The sequence below is a fragment of the Saccopteryx leptura genome, chromosome 3 (genome assembly GCF_036850995.1).
Source record: "Saccopteryx leptura isolate mSacLep1 chromosome 3, mSacLep1_pri_phased_curated, whole genome shotgun sequence".
Taxonomy (NCBI): Eukaryota; Metazoa; Chordata; class Mammalia; order Chiroptera; family Emballonuridae; genus Saccopteryx; species Saccopteryx leptura.
The window spans coordinates 227,076,739-227,097,267 of record NC_089505.1 but is presented as its reverse complement, the minus strand read 5'-3'; the positions used below and the strand labels follow the sequence as shown (position 1 = coordinate 227,097,267).

The 20,529-nt window shown below is 44.1% G+C and overlaps 1 protein-coding gene across 2 annotated transcripts in view; it reads right to left on the bottom strand.

The window, feature by feature from the left end:
- The window catches only part of POLR1A (RNA polymerase I subunit A), a 102,848-nt gene that overhangs the window by 70,248 nt on the left and 12,071 nt on the right, over positions 1 to 20,529 (bottom strand). For both annotated transcript variants that reach the window (XM_066377779.1, XM_066377780.1), the window contains exons 4-6: positions 15,755 to 15,862; positions 14,705 to 14,790; positions 14,427 to 14,542 (exon numbers count right to left, since the gene is read on the bottom strand). In XM_066377779.1, coding sequence (XP_066233876.1) covers positions 14,427 to 14,542; positions 14,705 to 14,790; positions 15,755 to 15,862 — 310 coding nt within the window. The remainder of the gene's footprint in view (positions 1 to 14,426; positions 14,543 to 14,704; positions 14,791 to 15,754; positions 15,863 to 20,529) is intronic.

Genomic DNA, 20,529 nt, shown 5'->3' with positions numbered 1-20,529 from the left:
CCGAGGGCCTTCAGCAGACTGAGTAACCCCTTGCTCAAGCCAGCAACCTTGGGTCCAAGCTGGTGAGCTTTGCTCAAACCAGATGAGCCCACGTTCAAGCTGGTGACCTCGGGGTCTCGAACCTGGGTCCTTCTGCTTCCCAGTCCGATGATCTATCCACTGTGCCACCGCCTGGTCAGGCCTGACAGTAATTTTTAGTAGCTGCATGATATTCTGCAGAGAAGATATTTTCATAAGTGCTTTAACCATATTCCCACACTTGGACATGTGGGTCAACCTTGGTTTTTTACTATTACAAGTAACATTATGATAAATAACTGCATGCACATGGCTTTTATGAGACAGGTTCACAGAAATAGAATTGATAAATAAGCACAAACATTTTTAGGGGTATAAACACATATGTCATGCTGTTGTGTAAGGAGCGGATTGGTTTTGGCTTTTCATACCAAGCAAGATCACTCTGGGGCACGATCAGCTAACCCAGGGTCGGTCAGAAGTCAGAGCTGGGCTGCATTCAAGAGGCTCCAGGCACTCAGATGGCTAACAAAGGTGTAAGTAATGTGACCGTCTAGGCTCAAAACTATCAACCTCTTATAGGACACATTTATGGAAATGAAATATTACTCAATTTTCCCTTTTTATGTACTTATCAGGGCAGGAACTCCATCCATAGTCACTGGCTTGAGTACACGTTTAAAAGATCCTAAGATTATACTTAACCTCATTTTTTTTTGCCTTTGTCTATAATTGTAAAATGCAGCTTTATTCCAACTCCAATTAGTTTTCTTACCATTTGCAGAGGATGTGTTATCACAAGTTCTTAGAGAAATCAGTCACTTGGATAACAATGACCAGATATACCATCTTTAGTTAACTATTCTCTATTAATAGGAATGTAAGCCATTTCCAATTTTAAACAACACTGTGGGTAGTCTCAGGACAGTCATAGAAGCAAAACTACTAGGTCAAGGAGGCTGCACATTTAACATTTTGATTCCTTTAAAAGCATTTCAACCAGTTAATGCAACTGAAGAAAGTGGGGGTGTGCAATAAAGGGGCTTTGACTGTTTTGGTTATTCAGGAATAAACAAAGCATGGTAAGTTCAGAAGAAGAAAAAAGACCCCATTAACCTAAAGAACAACTTGAGGGTATTTTTAGAAACAACTATCTGAGCTGTATTTCCTATTAAACAGGCTTGAAAGGCTGAGGAGGATCAGCTGGAGCAGGCAGTGCTCTCCAGCTCCTGTCCCAGGCCTGTCGCCATGAGAAGTGCCCCCATCAGTTTCACCTTCTGAAGGCAGGCTGTGGTTGTCCAATCAGAGGAGACCTGCAGGAAGCACCACCTCACATGGGTTGCACCTCTGCCAAAATGAAATCTGCCTCGACGGGAGTTCAGAACATCCCTACCATGTGTTTTATTTAGCTCTAAGATCTGCCACGTGCAAAAGGGGGTTGGAAGGTCAAATAACTTGGGGAAGACTGGGTCACAGTAGGTGGAGCATCTTGGTTACAAGAATTCTCATTTTAAAAAGCTAGTGTGAACTGTGGGGCCTAAGGAGCCCTCTGGAGGCTGTTTAGCATTCCATAAGCTTCCAGGAAGATCTCTTTGTGGGGACCACTGAGGCACAGTCACTACGTGGCTCTCTTTGGTATCAGGAATATGGCCAGGCCCTAGTTCACCTGATTCTACATCACTTGCTCCCTGGACTTACTGACCTATGACTCTTGTAGCCTCCTCTGAGAACGGAAGCCACATGGTCTCCTTGTGGCACCTTGGCACTGTGCTTAGCCGCCAAATGTTTCTTAGCATGAGGCTGAATGCCCCAAAATAAATGCTAGTAAAATACTAAAAATCCAATCAGAGACTCATGGAAGACACTGTTGGCTTGATTCCAATGCAGACTTTTGGTTGGCAACATCATATTCTCGCAGTTGCAGTGAAATATTACTTCAAAGAACAAATCTGACAAAGACACTGAAAAGCCACTTAACTGCAGGTTATTTGCCCCAAAGAAATTCTGACCTAGAATTCTGACCATAGTTGTTCTCAATTTGTGAACATTTTCTAAAGCGCACTAAAGAATAGAGCAGTAATTCCCAGCCTTAAAAATTGTTTTAAGAACTATTTATAGGCCCTGGCCGGTTGGCTCAGCGGTAGAGCATCGGCCTGGTGTGCGGGGGACCCGGGTTCGATTACCGGCCAGGGCACATAGGAGAAGCGCCCATTTGCTTCCCCCCCCACCTCCTTCCTCTCTGTCTCTCTCTTGCCCTCCCGCACCCAAGGCTCCATTGGAGCAAAGATGGCCCGGGCGCTGGGGATGGCTCCTTGGCCCTTGCCCCAGGCGCTAGAGTGGCTCTGGTCGCGGCAGAGCGACGCCCCGGAGGGGCAGAACATCGCCCCCTGGTGGGCAGAGCGTGGCCCCTGGTGGGCGTGCCAGTGGATCCTGGTCGGGCGCATGCGGGAGTCTGTCTGTCTCTCCCCATTTCCAGCTTCAGAAAAATCCAAAAAAAAAAAAAAAAGTAGTATACCAACATTAATTTCTTAGTTTTTACAAATGCACCATGGAGATCTAAGATGCTACATTAGAGCAAACCAAATAAAAAGTATATGGGAACTTTGTACTAACTTTGCAATCCTTCTATAAATCTAAACTTAATCTAAAGTAAAAGATTTTTTTTCAAGTAATAAACCAATTTGCTACTGCAGTGGTCTAAATCAGGGGTCTCAAACTCGCGGCCCGTGGGCCACATGTGGCCCGGATTGTGCTTGTTGTACTGATATTTTTTTGTTTTCAACTACAGTGAGAAAAGTGTTGCGTAACAGTTGCCTTTTGTAGACCTAGTGCAGCCCGCCGAACGGCTGTGATCTTGCTCTGCGGCCCACATGCTGAGTTGAGTTTGAGACCCCTGGTCTAAATGCTACAAATTTCATGAGTTGAAATCCTAACTTCCAAGGTGATGGTATTAGAAGGTGGTCCTTTGAGGGTGATTTAGGTCACCAGGACGGAATCTCATGAATGGTACTGATGCCTGTATAAAAGAGCCCAGGGAGGCCCTGGCTGGTTGGCTCAGCGGTAGAGCGTCGGCCTGGCGTGCGGGAGTCCCGGGTTCGATTCCTGGGCAGGGCACACAGGAGAGGTGTCCATTTGCTTCTCCACCCCTCCCCCTCTCCTTCCTCTCTGTCTCTCTCTTCCCCTCCCGCAGCCAAGGCTCCATTGGAGCAAAGATGGCCCGGGCGCAGGGGATGGCTCCCTGGCCTCTGCCTCAGGCGCTGTAATGGCTCTGGACGCAACAGAGCAACACCCCAGAGGGGCAGAGCGTCGCCCCCTGGTGGGTATGCCAGGTGGATCCCGGTCGGGCGCATGCGGAAGTCTGTCTGACTGCCTCCCCGTTTCCAGCTTCGGAGAAATGAAAAAGAAAAAAAAAAAAAAAAAAAAGCCCAGGGAGCTCCCATGCCCCTTTCTGCAATGTGAGGTTATAGGGAGAAGTGGGCTATCAGCGAGGAATTGGGCCCTTAATATACACTCAACTTCCCAGCACCCCTATCTTGGACTTCCCAGACACCAAAACTGTGGGAAATAAACAAATGTTGTTTATGTGCACCCAGTCTACAGTATTTTGTTATAATAGCCCAAATAGTCCAAGACATTTACTCTACTCCTTGCCAGAGTCCTCAAATGTGAAATAGATTATGTATCTCGAGGGAGAAATCTGGAATCAAGTTTAGTCACAACTGCTATAGACTTTCACACATGAAATTTCCTAAACTCCGGGAAAGGGCTTTTATTACCACCACTATATCAAGTTGGAAACTGAAGTTCCAGGAAGCGGCCTTCTGTAATAAGACTGTGTCACTGCTAGACCTACTCAGAATAAGTAGCAGAGCGAGTGCCAATCACAGGTGATGCTTTGCCCACCCTGGCACATTAACCATCCAATAAGAATGGTCCGTTGCCTGACCAGGCGGTGGCGCAGTGGATAGAGCGTCGGACTGGGATGCCAAGGACCCAGGTTCAAAACCCCAAGGTCGCCAGCTTGAGCGTGAGCTCATCTGGTTTGAGCAAAGCTCACCAGCTTGGACCCAAGGTCGCTGGCTCGAGCAAGGGGTTACTCGGTCTGCTGAAGGCCCGCGGTCAAGGCACATATGAGAAAGCAATCAATGAACAACTAAGGTGTCGCAACGCGTGACAAAAAACTAATGATTGATGCTTCTCATCTCTCCGTTCCTGTCTGTCTGTCCCTGTCTATCCCTCTCTCTGACTCTCTCTCTCTGTCTGTTAAAAAAGAAAAAAAAGAATGGTCCGTTAACATCTATCGAGAGCATGTACTATACTGTAGGCACCAGAGGCAGATTGAGGTTGGTTGAGGCCCCAGGTGCAGAAGAAAATATTGGGCACCTTAAAAAATGTAAGTACCCCAAGGGCAGGGTGAAGCAGAAGGGACACTCAATCCCAGGCAGTGAGCGGGCAGCCACGAGCAGTCTGCAGGAGGTGCTAATGTTCTTTGACCACTCTTAGGTATTCTTTAAAACTTACCTACATTTGGGCCCTGGACGGTTGGCTTAGTGGTAGAGCATCGGCCTGGTGTGCGGAAGTCCCGGGTTCGATTCCCGGCCAGGGCACACAGGAGAAGCGCCCATTTGCTTCTCCACCCCTCCCCCTCTCCTTCCTCTCTGTCTCTCTCTTCCCCTCCCACAGCCGAGGCTCCATTGGAGCAAAGATGGCCCGGGCGCTGGGGATGGCTCCTTGGACTCTGCCCCAGGCGCTAGAGTGGCTCTGGTCGCAACAGAGCGACACCGCAGAGGGGCAGAGCATCGCCCCCTGGGGGGCAGAGCATCGCCCCCTGATGGGCATGCCGGGTGGATCCCGGTCAGGCGCATGTGGGAGTCTGTCTGACTGTCTCTCCTCATTTCCAGCTTCAGAAAAGAAAAGAAAAAAAAAAACAACTTACCTACATTTGGAAATACCAAGATGGCAGCGGAGTAGGCAGACGCACAGACTCCCAGCTCACATCACCAAACTGGATTACAAATTAATTTAGGAACAGTCAGCGTGAAAAACCAACTTTGGATTAAAAGAAGAGGTCTCAAAAACCAAGGAGCAAAGAAGAAGCCACACCGAGCCTGGTAGGGAGTGCAGAGGTGCGGTGGGGGCTCCCCTGCTTCCAGGAGCGAAGGGACAGTGAGGCTGAGAGCCCAAAAGGGCTCTCATTACAAGGAAAAGAGCAGAAAATATCGCTCACAGCCACTTGCCTGGAGACCTGGGAATGAGGTGGACTGAGAGGACTGGCTTGTCTTCCAAAAGGGAAGTGGGAAGAGAGAGACAGTCAGGGGCAGAGGAATGTATGGGATGACCTGAGAAGCTGACTCATCCAGTGCAGAGGTGGCCATAGCTGGGGGAGGGGTTGATCCCTCAACACAGCACAAGCCTAAAGTGGTTCCAGGTGACCCACCTCCCCAAAACTCTCCAGCTCCAATCAGTGCAAAAAGACACAGCTGAAAAACCGGAAGTGAGGAGGAGGAGCAGTAACTCAGGTCTCCATGGAGATATGAGATACACCTCCCCCTACTGAAGCTGAGAAAGCACCCCACCCCTGGAGAGTAGCTGGCAGATGACACCTTCTGTCTCAGAGGTTACACCCACTGCATTCCAAGATACAGTTTCAACTAAGCCCCCTGCTGAGATCAGTAAACAAGATTACCACCCAGTTAAGAAAACTGAAAACAAATAAATCAAGACTTGAAAGTGGCTCTACCAGGTAAGAACACCACAACTGAGAAGCCTACAAGTCATACATAATAGGAAGGCAGAGAAGAATAAGTCATATGCTTCAACAAGATAAATCCTCAGAAAAAGTCCTGGATGAATCAAAAGTAATCAAATTACTAGATGCAGAGTATAAAATAGTGATTGTTAGGATGCTTAAGGATCTCAAAGCTACAATGGATGGACTTAATGAACACCTGAATAAAAAAATTGTAAGCATCAAAAAGGACATGGAAATCATAAAGAACCAGACAGAAACAACAAACATAATATCAGAAATGAAGACTACACCAGAAGGAATTAAAAGCAGGCTGGATGAAGCAGAGGATTGAATCCGAGACTTAAGAGGACAAGATAAGAGAAAGCACAGAAACAGAAAATCAGGGTCAAAAAGTCTGAGGAAACTTTAGGAGAGCTATGTGACAACACGAGAAGAAACATTATCCGCATAATAGGGGTTCTTGAAGGAGAAGAGAAAGAACAAGAACTAGAGAAGTTCTTTGAAGAAATTATAACTGAAATTTTCCCTAAATTGATGCAGGAAAGAGTCACACAAGCTCAAGAAGAGAGAACACCATTAAAAAAGAACACAGAGGGGGGGAGGGGCACAAAGAAAACTAGATAGAAGGTGACAGAGGACAATCTGACTTTGGGTGATGGGTATGCAACCTAATTGAAGGACAAGATAACCTGGACATGTTTTCTTTGAATATATGTACCCTGATTTATTAATGTCACCCCATTAAAATTAATAAAAATTTATTTATAAATTTTAAAAAAATCCTTAGGAAAAAAAAAACCACAGAGACCCACACCAAGACATAACATAATCAAAATACCAAAGCTAAGAAATAAAGAATAATAAAAAGCTGTAAGAGAAAAACAGTCAATCACCTACAAAGGCCTGACCTGTGGTGGCGCAGTGGATAGGGCGTCGACTTAGAAGTGCTGAGGTCGCTGGTTCGAGACCCTGGGCTTGCCTGGTCAAGGCACATGTGGGGGTTGATGCTTCCTGCTCCTCCCCCTTCTCTCTCTCTATTTCTCTCTCTCTCTCCCTCTCTCTCTCCTTTCTAAAATGAATAAATAAAATAAAAATAAATATTTTTTTTAAAAATCACCTACAAAGGAATAGCCATCATAATGACATCTGACTTCTCAACAGAAACACTGGATGCCAGAAGGGATTGGCAAGAAATATTCAAAGTAATGCAGAACAAGAACCTACAAACCTACAACCAAGACTTCTTTATCCAGCAAGACTATCATTTAAAATTGAAGAAGAAATAAAAAGCTTCCCAACAAAAAAAATCAAGGAATTTATCACAATCAAACCAATGCTACAAGAAATATTAAGGGGCCTGTTGTAAACAAAACAAAAGTGGGGGGATATATATATATATATATATATATATATATATATATATATATATATATAGTAAAAGAGGAATATAGATTTAAAGAAAAAAATGGCAATAAACAACTACATATCAATAATAACCTTAAATGTAAATGGATTAAATGCTCCAATCAAAAGACATAAGATAGCTGCATGGATAACAGGACCTGTACAAATACTGTCTACAAGAGACCCACCTCAAAACAAAAGATACACATAGACTGAAAGTAAAAGGATGAAAAAAATATTCCATGCATATGGAAATGAAAAAAAAATTAGGTAGCAATATTTATATCTGACAAAATAGACTTTAAAACAAAGACTATAGTAAGGGATAAAGAAGGTCACTACATAATGATAAAGGGAGCAATCCAACAGAAAGAGATAACCATTATAAATATATATGCACCTAAGATAGGAGCGCCTAAATACAGTGTGTCCGCAAAGTCATGGTGCACTTTTGACCGGTCAAAGGAAAACAACAAAAGACAATAGAAATGTGAAATCTGTACCAAATAAAAGGAAAACTCTCCCAGTTTCATACCTATTCAGTGCAGTTCGATGTGGGCTCATGCACAGATTTTTTAGGGCTTCTTAGGTAGCTATCCAGTATAGCCTCTAAAGACTTGTCACTGACTGATGGTCTACCAGAACGGGGTTTCTCCACCAAAGTGCCGGTTTCCTTCAACTGCTTATCCCACCAAGTAATGTTATTCCTATGTGGTGGTGCTTCATTATAAACACGCCGATATTCACGTTGCACTTGGGTCACGAATTCAAATTTAGCGAGCCACAAAACACACTGAACTTTCCTCTGTACTGTCCACATCTCGACTGTCATGGCCATGGGCTGCTCTGCTGTATATACAGTGTTACGTCATAATCTGCGTATATGCACATGCTGCCGCATCATCCTACAGAAAATAGGAGGGTTTTCCTTTTATTTGGTGCAGATTTCACATTTCTATCGTCTTTTGTTGCTTTCCTGTGACCGATCAAAAGTGCACCATGACTTTACGGATACACTGTATAAATAGCAGATTTTGATGGACATAAAGGGAGAGATCAACAGCAATACTATAATAGTAGGGGATTTCAATACCCCACTTACATCAATGGATAGATCCTCAAGAAAAAAAATTAATAAAGAAACAGCAGAATTAAGGGACAAACTAGATCAACTGGATTTAATAGATATCTTCAGAACCTTCCACCCTAAAGCAGCAGAATATACATTCTTTTCAAGTGCTCATGGTACATTCTCTAGGATAGACCACATGTTAGGGCATAAAACAAGTCTCAACAAATTTAATAAGACTGAAACCGTATCAAGCATCTTCTCTGATCACAATGACATGAAACTAGAAATCAACTACAACAGAAAAACTGAAAAACATTCAAACACTGGGAAACTGAACAGCATGTTATTAAATAACAATGGGTCAACAATGAGATCAAGAAAGAAATAAAAAATTTCCTTGAAACAAATGAAAATGAACATATAACAACTCAGAATTTATGGGACACAGCAAAAGCAGTCCTGAGAAGGAAGTTCATAGCATTACAGGCAAACCTTGAGAAGCTACAAAAAGCTCAAATAAACAACTTAACTCTGCAACTAAAAGAAATAGAAAAAGAACAGCAAGTAAAGCCTAGAGAAAGTAGAAGGAAAGAAATATTAAAGATTAGAGCAGAAACAAATGACATAGAGACTAAAAAAACAATACAGAGAATCAATGAAACCAAGAGCTGGTTCTTTGAAAAAGTAAAGAAGATCGATGAACCCTTACCCAGGCTCACCAAGAAAAAAAGAGAAAGGATTCAAATACATAAAATTAGAAATGAGGGTGCAGAAGTAACAACTGACACGGCAGTAATACAAAGGATTGTAAGAAAATACTATGAAGAACTGTATGCCAAAAATTAGACAACCTAGCTGAAATGGAAAAATTCCTTGAAAAATGTAATCTTTCAAAAATCAATCTGGAAGAATAAGAAAACCTAAATAGACCAATTACAACAAATGAGATCAAAACAGTTATCAAAGAACTCACAACAAGGCCCTGGCCGGTTGGCTCAGTGGTAGAGCGTCGGCCTGGCATGCAGGAGTCCCAGGTTCGATTCCCAGCCAGGGCACACAGGAGACGCGCCCATCTGCTTCTCCACTCCTCCCCCTCTCCTTCCTATCTGTCTCTCTCTTCCCCTCCCGCAGCCAAGGCTCCATTAGAGCAAGGATGGCCCGGGTGCTGAGGATGGCTCTGTGGCCTCTGCCTCAGGCACTAGGATGGCTCTGGATGCAACAGAGCGACGCCCCAGATGGGCAGAGCATCTCCCCCTGGTGGGCATGCCGGGTGGATCCCGGTCAGGCGCATGCGGGAGTCTGTCTGACTGCCTACCCGTTTCCAGCTTTGGAAAAATGCAAAAAAATAAAAAATAAAAATAAAAATAAAAAACTCACAACAAGGCCCTGGCCGGTTGGCTCAGTGGTAGAGCGTTGGCCTGGCATGTAGAAGTCCCGGGTTCGATTCCCGGCCAGGGCACACAGGAGAAGCGCTCATTTGCTTCTCCACCCCTCCCCCTCTCCTTCCTCTCTGTCTCTCTCTTCCCCTCCCGCAGCCGAGGCTCCACTGGAGCAAAGATGGCCCGGGCGCTGGGGATGGCTCCTTGGCCTCTGCCCCAGGTGCTAGAGTGGCTCTGGTCGCGGCAGAGCGACGCCCCGGAGGGGCAGAGCATTGCCCCCTGGTGGGCGTGCCAGGTGGATCCCGGTTGGGCGCATGCGGGAGTCTGTCTGACTGTCTCTCCCGGTTTCTAGCTTCAGAAAAATACAAAAAAAACCCAAAAAACAAAAAAACTCACAACAGCCTGACCAGGTGGTGGCGCAGTTGATGGAGCTTCAGACTGGGATGCGGAGGACCCAGGTTCGAGACCTGAATTTGCTGGCTTGAGCACGGGCTCGTTTGGTTTGAGCAAGGCTCACTGGCTTGAGCATAGGGTCGCTGGCTCGAGCAAGGGGTCGCTTGGTCTGCTGTAGCTCCCCGGTCAAGGCACGTATGAGAGAGCAATCATTGAACGACTAAGGAGCCACAACAAAGAAGTGATGCTTCTCATCTCTTTCCATTCTTGTCTGTCTGTCCCTATCTATCCCTCTCTCTGTAAAAACAAAAAAACAAAAAACCTCACAACAAACAAAAACCCTGGGCCAGATGGCATCACAGGCAAATTCTACCAAACATTCAAAGAAGAACTCCTGTCCTACTCAAGCTATTTCAAAAAATTCAAGAGGAGGGAAAACTTCCAAGCTCCTTTTATGAGGCGAGCATAATTCTGATTCCAAAACCAGGCAAAGACAACACAAAGAAAGAAAACTATAGGCCAATATCCCTGATGAATTTAGATGCTAAAATTAGCAAACCTGATCCAACAATACCTGAAAAAAATCATACATCATGATCAAGTAGGATTTATTCTGGGGAGGCAAGGCTGGTACAATGTTTGCATATCAATCAATGTGATTCATCACATAAACAAAAGGAAGAACAAAAACCACATAATAGTATCAATAGATGCTGAAAAAGCATTCGATAAAATCCAGCACCCATTTATGATCAAAACTCTCTGCAAAGTGGGAATACACGAAACATACCTCAACATGATAAAGGCCATCTATGACAAACCCACAGGCAACATCATACTCAATGGGCAAAAGTTAAAAGCAATCCCCTTAAGATCAGGAACAAGGCAGATGTGCCCCCTTTCACTACTCTTATTCAACATAGTTCTGGAAGTTCTAGCCACAGCAATCAGACAAGAAGAAATAAAAGGCATCCAAATTGGAAAACAAGAAGTAAAACTATCATTATTTGCTGATGATATGATACCGTACATAGAAAACCATAAAGTCTCAGTCAAAAAACTACTGGACCTGATAAATGAATTCAGCAAGGTGGCAGGATTTAAAATTAATACTCAGAAATCAGAGGCATTTTTATACACCAACAATGATCTGTCTGAAAGAGAAATTAAGGATTCAATCCTCTTCACTATTGCAACCAAAAAAATAAAATACCTAGGAGTAAATTTAACCAAGGAGGTTAAAGACTTGTACTTGAAAAATGATAAAACATTGGTAAAAGCAGCCAAGGAAGATACAAACAAGTGGAAGCACATACCGTGTTCATGGATAGGAAAAATAAACATCATTAAAATGTCTATATTACCCAAAGCAATTTATAAATTCAATGCAATTCCTATTAAAATACCAAGGATATATTTCAAAGATATAGAAGAAATATTCCAAAAATTCATAGGAAACCAAAAAAGAACACGAATAGCCTCAGCAATCTTGAAAAAGAAGAATAAAGTGGGTGGTATCACACTCCCGGACATCAAGTTATACTACAAGGCCATTGTACTCAAAACAATGTTCTTGGTACTGGCATAAGAACAGGCACACAGGCCTGACCTGTGGTGGCGCAGTGGATAAAGCGTCAACCTGGAAATGCTGAGGTCACCGGTTCGAAACCCTGGGCTTGCCTGGTCAAAGCACATATGGAAGTTGATGCTTCCAGCTCCTCCCCACCTTCTCTCTCTGTCTCTCTCCTCTCTAAAAAACAATGAATAAAAAAAAAAAAAAAGAACAGGCACACAGATCAATGGAACAGAACAGAGAACCCAGAAATAAACCCACACCTTTATGAACAATTAATATTTGACAAGGGTGGTAATAGCATACAATGGAGTAAAAGACAGTCTCTTTAACAAATGATGTTGGGAAACTTGGACAGCTACCTGCAAAAAAATAAAACTAGACCACTAACTTACACCATTCCCAAAAATAAACTCAAAATGGGTAAAAGACTTAAATGTAAGTAGTGAAACCATAAGCATCCTAGAGGAAAACACAGGCAATAAGCTCTCCATCACTCACAGCAATATATTTGCTAATATATCTCCATGGGCAAGTGAAATAAAGGACAGGATAAACAAATGGGACTATATCAAACCAAAAAGCTTTTGCACAGCTAAAGACAATATGAACAAAATGAAAAGACAAACCACACAATGGGAGAACATATTCCATAATACATCTGATAAGGGGTTAATAGCCAAAATTTATAAAGAACTTGTAAAAATCAACACCAGGAAGATAAACAATCCAATCAAAAAACGGGCAAAAGAAATGAATAGATACTTCTCCAAAGAGGACACACAGATGGCCAATAGGCATATGAAAAAATGCTCAACATCACTAATCATTAGAAAAATGCAAATTAAAACTACAATGAGATATCACCTCACACCAGTAAGAATGGCTATCAACAAAACAACACAGAATAAGTGCTGGTGAGGATGTGGAGAAAAGGGAACCCTCCCGCACAGCTGGTGGGAATGCAGACTGGTGCAGCCACTGTGGAAAACAGTATGGAGATTCCTCAAAAACTTAAAAATCGAACTGCCTTTTGACCCATCCATCCCACTTTTCGGAATATATCCCAAGAATACTACATCAACGATTCAAAAGGAGAAATGCACCCCCATGTTTATGGCAGCATTGTTCACACTAGCAAAGATCTGGAAACAGCCCAAGTGGCCGTCAGTGGACGAGTGGATTAAAAAATTGTGGTACATATATACAATGAAATACTATGGGGCCATAAAAAAGAAGGAAATACTACTTTTTGTGACAACATATATGGACCTGGAAACTATTATGTTAAGTGAAATAAGCCAGGCAGAGAAAAAAAAATATCATATGACCTCACTCATTTGAGGAATCCGACGAACAATATGAACTGAGGAGCGGAACAGAGACAGAGGCAGGATAAAGGATCCAGAAAGAAAGTTGACAGAGGAAAAGGGAATGATAGGGTGACTGGATGGGAGGGATGTATAAGGGAACACGGGGGAGGGTAGGATATATTCGGGGAAACACTAGACTCTATGTAAACACAATAAATTAATTAAAGAAAAATCAGTGGGGGAAAAAGTAGATTGATCAGTAAGTGGTGCTGCAATAATTGGATAGCTATTTGACTAATTGTTGTATTTCTGCTCTGCTCCCCAAATTTTTCATATGCTTTGAATTTTATAAAACCAGCCTGACCAGGCGGTGGCACAGTGGATGCAGTGTCGGACTGGGATGCAGAGGACCTGGGTTTGAGTCCCTGGGGTCACAGGCTTGAGCGCGGGCTCATCTGGCTGGAGCAAAAAAGCTCGCCAGCTTGGACCCAGGGTCGCTGGCTCAAGCAAGGGGTTACTCGGTCTGCTGAAGGCCCGCGGTCGGGGCACATGAGGGAGCAATCGATGGGCAGCTACGGTGTCGCAGCCAAGGGCTGATGATTGATGCTTCTCATCTCTCTCTGTTCCTGTCTGTCCCTATCTATCCCTCTCTCTGACTCTCTCTCTGTCCCTGTAAAAAAAAAAAAAAAAAAAAAAAAAAAAGTAAAACCATTAATATTCTTAAAAAAATAATAATGATATGTGATCTGGGCTTTCTTAACTTTGTGTATTTTTATTCTAAAAATTTGAGAATGAAATCTATGAACTAAAAAGAAAAAACTTACCTATATTTTACATCAAAATAAATCCATATTTGTTTTGACAATAAACAAATAGCCTGACCAGGCAGTGGCGCAGTGGATGGAGCGTCGGACTGGGATGTGGAGGACCAAGGTTCGAGACCCCGAGGAAGCCAGCTTGAGCATGGGCTCATCTGGTTTGAGCAAGGCTCACCAGCTTGGACCCAAGGCCGCTAGCTCAAGCAGGGGGTTACTCGGTCTGCTGAAGGCCCACGGTGAAGGCACATATGAGAAAGCAATCAATGAACAACTAAGGTGTCGCAACGAAAACTAATGATTGATGCTTCTCATCTCTCTCTGTTCCTGTCTGTCTGTCCCTCTCTCTGACTCTCTCTTTGTCTCTCTCTAAAAAAACAAAACAAACAAACAAAAAACAACCAAATATTGGCTAAGTATATTACTTAACTTTTTCCTAAAAAAATCTTTCAGAAAACCACCACCTGTAGCAAGAGGTACCTTGTTCAGCCCACAGGGAACTGCCTCATAGTGCAGCCCAGTCCAGCTGTGAGAGGCCAAGGCTGGGCACTCTCAAGGGTCCCTTCCAGCCCCAAAGGGCCTGAACACAACTCCACCACTTGCCCATCACAAACATGCAACTGAGCAATGAGGCATAGAAGTCTGGAACACGTGATGGCCACACCAGAGAAATGCAGCTGAGGACCTCCCAGGGCCCACCTGCTTACCCAGAGGCTCTGAGTCCTTCGGGTCAGCCTTCTGGTTGGCCTTCCGGTGCACCATGGCAGGATACATGACTGTCAGTTTGCTGTTGTGTTCCTTTCGGATAATGGACCGCCCGGTCCTGGACAGGAGGACAGTTGTGATTGAGGAGAGGAAAAACCAATAGCATATTTATTTTTTGGTTGTATTTTTTTTTTCAACAGGACATTTACTAACAGCCATGAGTGATTGGCCAGAGGCTTCTCACTGGAGGACAGGGACAGGCAAGAGCTCTGACACTCACTTGCAGTGGGGACACCGCTTGGCACCCATGTGTGTCCTCCAGAAGTAAGTGATGAGCTTGCTCCTGCTCTCACAGACGTTTTTCACCTGTTAAAACAAGGTGGGGAGCCTCAGTGCCTTCTGAAGAGAATGTAGTATGGATTCATCTGTGATTTTTTTCACCTTTTTTTGAAACATCAGAGGAAACCACCTCTTCTCTTAAACAAAAATTTCCACAGAACCCTAATACAGCCAAGCTCTGCTGTCACAAAAAGTCACAATTAGATTGACTTCTTTCCTTAAGTTTCCTCATTCATAACATGCAAGTTTATAAAAAGGTAACAACATCACTAAGCCATTACACTAAAGAAAAGAGATCATAAGTGGGGCGGGCAGTGGCAGGAAGGGCAGGCTTGGAACGAAGTGACTACTTAATAAGTGGTAGTTTCCTCTAACTTTAATTTAAAATAACTCTTCCTGGATGCAGGTGGTGGACCATCCCTGTGCATCCCTCGGATGGACCTCAGGGTTCAGAGAAAGTACATCCAAAGTTAAGCTATATGAGTGGTTCTGCGTTGAGCTGCAAATGAGACCCACGTGGGCACCAACTCAAACCACCTCAGTCAGAATCTTTGGTATAAAACTTGGGCATGACATGAATCAGATTTCAAGTCAGTCCGGCAGGCTGATTATTGACACCATTCATTCACTGAACAAGTTAAGACACAGATGCTATGGGGGAACAGGAAGAGGGAGGCAGCAGTAGTTTACAGTGTTACAGAGAGAAAGAAGAGTAGAACGAGAACCTCATTCTCAAAGTGAGACTGTAAGCCAGAACTTTGCTGGAGGCTGGACCTAAACTACCTAATTTCAACTAATATTCTTGTCAGTCCTGTAGGCAGTCCTCAAATATGATGACATAGTGGCTCAGGAACAGTTACACAACTTGCAAGGTCACAGGCCTCATAAAAGGCCAAGCTGGGATTCAAATGCAGGTCACTGACAGGAAACTGAAGGTGTCTATGAATGAATGCTGAAAACCGAGTGTTGCGGGAAGAGCAAGATAACGCACATGTGAGCCTTGGGATCCCAGGAGGTTGTTCTGTACAATTTTGGTTGTATGTTGCTCTAATTCTTCCTGGATTTCAAAGGCAGTAGGATCAGCGTTTTCTTCCAGAAACTGAAAAACAGAGAGAAAAACCAGATTGTCAAAGTAAAGCAAGAGTATGATCAGCAGCACCACAAGGCAGCCCTCGGTGCAGCCCCGTCTCTCTGGGGAAGACGCCAACACACTCCACGATGCTCCCGGAGCTGTCACACACAGCGACACTGGCCTCGAACACATTTTCCAACTCAGGAGTTTTGAACTTTTCATTTTGGAGGCCTCAAATGACGAAGGGGACAGAAATCAAAGCCTAGAGTTAGTGCAAGGACAATAATCTAACAGGATACCTTCCCTCCCACATCGTACCCCACAAACACAGGACGTTGGAAACTCCAAGGGCTACACTGTTGGAAACAGCCAGCTCTTGAGCAGAACCACCTGGATTCCAATTGCCTGGCAGCCAGCCCGGCAAGCCATCGGCTTTGAACCTGGACTATGACAGTCCCAGACCACCGAGTACATGGCAGAAGCAATAAGAAGTCCACTGGTGTAATCTCATACTTTTGTTCTCGATGTGGAGAGCCAAAGACCAGACCTTGGCTGGCTGTGAGAAGACCCACTGAAGAGAAATAGTCTGGCAACCCCCTGCTGGTGTACTGGCTCCAGTCACACACAAACTCTCTCAGAGCACTTTAAAGATAGAGCAAAGTCTCTAACTCAGTTCGTGAGGCCAACGCAATCTAGGTAACCAAACTCAAAAGGACAATATGAGAAAGGAAGTTTACAAACCACTGTCACTCATGATCAAAGGTGCAAAATCCTAAGCAAAGTATTAGGAAATCAAATCCAGCAACATATTGAAAAGGTAAATTATCGAGAACCAAGAATCGAAAGTTACTTTAACATGATAAAAGAAATTGAGGCCTGACCTGTGGTGGCGCAGTGGATAAAGCGTCAATCTGGAAACGCTAAGGTTGCCGGTTCAAAACCCTGGGCTTGCCTGGTCAAGGCACATATGGGAGTTGATGCTTCCAGCTCCTCCCTCCCTTCTCTCTCTCTCTCTCTCTCTCTCTCTCTCTCTCTCTCTCTCCCCCCTCTCTATAATGAATAAATAAAATCTTTAAAAAATAATAATAAAAATTTATACACACACACACACACACAAAAAAAATTGAGTAATTTACCATGTGACCTTGTTAGAAAAATTATCTGAAACTTTCAGTGGGTACAGAAAAAGTTTTTTATAAAATTCAACATTCAGCCATCTTAGCAAAATAGAGATAGAAAAGTTTCCTTAATCTGATAAGAACTTTACAGAAGTTCAGCAAACATTAATACTTACTGGTGATATGTTGAACTGTTTCCTTAATTGGTTTTTAAAATATAATTTATTTTTATACTGACATATCTCAAACTCACAGAGAAAATGCAAGTACATACAACAAACCTCTTCCCCTTGAACAATCTGAGAATAAGTTCCTGGCCTAATGTCCTATCATGACCAGATTCTTGGGTGAACATTTTCTACAAACAAGGACACTCTCTAATAGGACCAGAGCCTGACCAGGCAGTGGCACAGAGGATACAGCGTTGGCCTGGGATGCTGAGAACCCAGGTTTGAAACCCTGAGGTCATCGGCTTAAGCCCAAAGGTTGCTGGCTTGAAGTCCAAGGTCGCTGGTTTGAGCAACGGGTCACTGGCTCAGTTGAAGCCCCACCCTCACCCCCCCACCCCCATCAAGGCACAAATGAGAATGCAATCAATGAACGACTAAGGTACTGCAACAAAGAATTGATGCTTCTCATCTCTTTCCCATCCTGTCTGTCTATCCCTCTTTCTCTCTCACTATATTAAAAAAAGACCACAATACAATAATCAAAAACAGTAAATTAACATTAATAAATTACTACCACCTAATCCTCAGACACCATTCAAGTTTTGCTGACTCTCTAATAATGTCCTTTATAGCAAAAATACCCAGTTCAGAGCCACCTGTTGCATTTACTTGTCATGTCTCTTTAGTCCCCATCAGTTGCCTAGTCTAACTTTAAAGACATTAACACTCTGAAGAATTAAAGGCGGTTAAATCTGGTGTGTGTGATGTCTCCTTGAGATTAGCGTCAGAGGGTGCACCTGGCAGAAGCAACACTCTGCCCTTCTCACCATATCTTATCATGGGGCCACAATTTCAATTTGTTGAGTCAGATGATGTTCACTTTGATCCCTGAGTTAGGAGGTCCACGTCACTGCTCATGCACTGCCTGAAGGGCTCCGACTTCCAGAACTTTCAGCTGGCAGACTAGGAGTTGAATCACTGCCTGGGGCAAGTCAGCATGTAGCAGTTTTTGGGTTTTTTTTTGTTGTTGTTGTTGTTTTTGTATTTTTCTGAAGCTGGAAACGGGGGAGAGACAGACAGACTCCCGCATGCGCCCGACCGGGATCCACCCGGCATGCCCACCAGGGGCGACGCACTGCCCACCAGGGGGCGATGCTCTGCCCCTCCGGGGCCTCGCTCTGCCGCCTGGGGCAGAGGCCAAGGAGCCATCCCCAGCGCCCGGGCCATCTTTGCTCCAATGAAGCCTTGGCTGCGGGAGGGGAAGAGAGAGACAGAGAGGAAGGAGGGGGGGTGGAGAAATGGGCGCTTCTCCTATGTGCCCTGGCCGGGAATCGAACCCGGGTCCCCGCACGCCAGGCCAACGCCCTACCGCTAAGCCAACCGGCCAGGGCAGCATGTGGCAGTTTAAACAGGAGCCCCAGAGACTTCTCCACTGTAAAGTTACTCTTTCCCTCCTTTTTGTAAAATAAAAAAGATTATTTGTGTGGGGGCAGTACTTGGATACTGTTTAAGTGGCCTGTTACTTAAAACTTTCAGTTCATTCATTCACATATCAATATGAGCTCATGGTTTCATGGATCCCACTTTATTCACTGGGTTATAATATCATTATTTATTCTGATGCTCAAACTGCTCTAGAGTGGCCAGTGTGAGCCCTCCCAGATGGCCCCTGTGTCATTTTGACATGTCCTCAGCATTCTTTGAATACACTTGCTCTCTGGTACATGATATTCCAGTTTCACCTTATACTTTCTGCATCAGCCCTATCCTAGAATCAGCCAGTTATCCAAAGAGCCCTTCTAGTGGAGAATGGTATTTAGAAGCCAAAACACAGAAACTAGGTGTGCTCATCACTAACAGCACTCCAAGACCCTCTCAGAGACAGCACTAGAGAATATATGTGCATACACACACACACACACATACACACACCCCGCACACCGATACTTTTAATTCCATCTCAACACTATAGGATTATTTCTGGGTCTTCTCTCATTCATATATTTATAACTTATTCACTCCTTTGGTAGTTTAAAATCTGGCCGTCAGGCCTGACCAGGCGGTGGCGCAGTGGATAGAGTGTCAGACTGGGATGCGGAGGACCCAGGTTCGAGACCCCAAGCTCGCCAGCTTGAACGCAGGCTCATCTGGTTTGAGCAAAGCTCACCAGCTTGGACCCAAGGTCACTGGCTTGAGCAAGGAGTTACTCGGTCTGCTGAAGGCCCGCGGTCAGGGCACATATGAGAGAGCAATCAATGAACAACTAAGGTGTCCCAACAAAAAACTAATGATTGATGCTTCTCTCCGTTCCTATCTGTCTGTCCCTATCGATCCCTCTCTCTGACTCTCTCTCTGTCTCTGTAAAAAACAACAACAACAACAAAAAAAGATTTAAAATCTGGCCGTCACTATCCTTACTACATGTACTTACTTGACCAATCCCCCTCCCTGTATGCAGCCACTCTTCTGTTCCTGCTGTCACATCCTCCCATGCACCAGAAAATCTGAAGCAATTATTAATCATACACACACAAAAAGGCTCTACAATAGAGAGGTCTGGTGATCACCATCTTATTCAAGTAATTAAACTAAGCATTACCAACAGTAGAACAATGCAACAGAACTGTTGGCCTAAAAAGAGGCCAATGCAAAGTATCCTACAAAGTATCCTATATAGCAGAGATTGTATTCTTACCAAGATGTGATTCTAGAGAGGAAATAATCAGACAAATCCAGGATGTAAGAACTTCTACAAAATGTTAAGGTCTCCAAAACAAAAATCAGTATCATAAAAAAGAATTTTCTGTACTAAAACATCCTACATTAAGAGACCACAAAGCTTGACCAGGCGGTGGAGCAGTGGACAGAGCGTCGGACTGGGATAGGACCCAGGTTCAAGACCCCGAGGTCACCAGCTTGACCGTGGGCTCATCTGGTTTGAGCAAAGCTCACCAGCTTGGACCCAAGGTCGCTGGCTCGAGCAAGGGGTTATTCGGTCTGCTGAAGGCCCGCAGTCAAGGCACATATGAGAAAGCAATCGATGAACAACTAAGGTGTTGCAACAAAAAACTAATGATTGATGCTTCTCATCTCTCTCCCTTCCTGTCTGTCCCTATCTGTCCCTCTCTCTGACTCTCTCTCTGTCTCTGAAAAAAAAAAAAAAAGAGAGAGAGAGAGAGAAAGACCTCAAAGATGTAGCAGTCCAAAGTAATGCATGGATCTTGACTGGATCCTGAGTCCAGGGTAAAAGAGCTCCCCAATGGGTTTATGTGTTTTCATTAATGCATCTCAAATACTTCCTTGACTTCATGTTTCCACACCTAGCAGGGGTACCCAGTGACAAGATATGAAGACCAAACCCTCCGCTGACTATTCTCAGGAAGAGTGTGCAAAACACCTCTTCCCC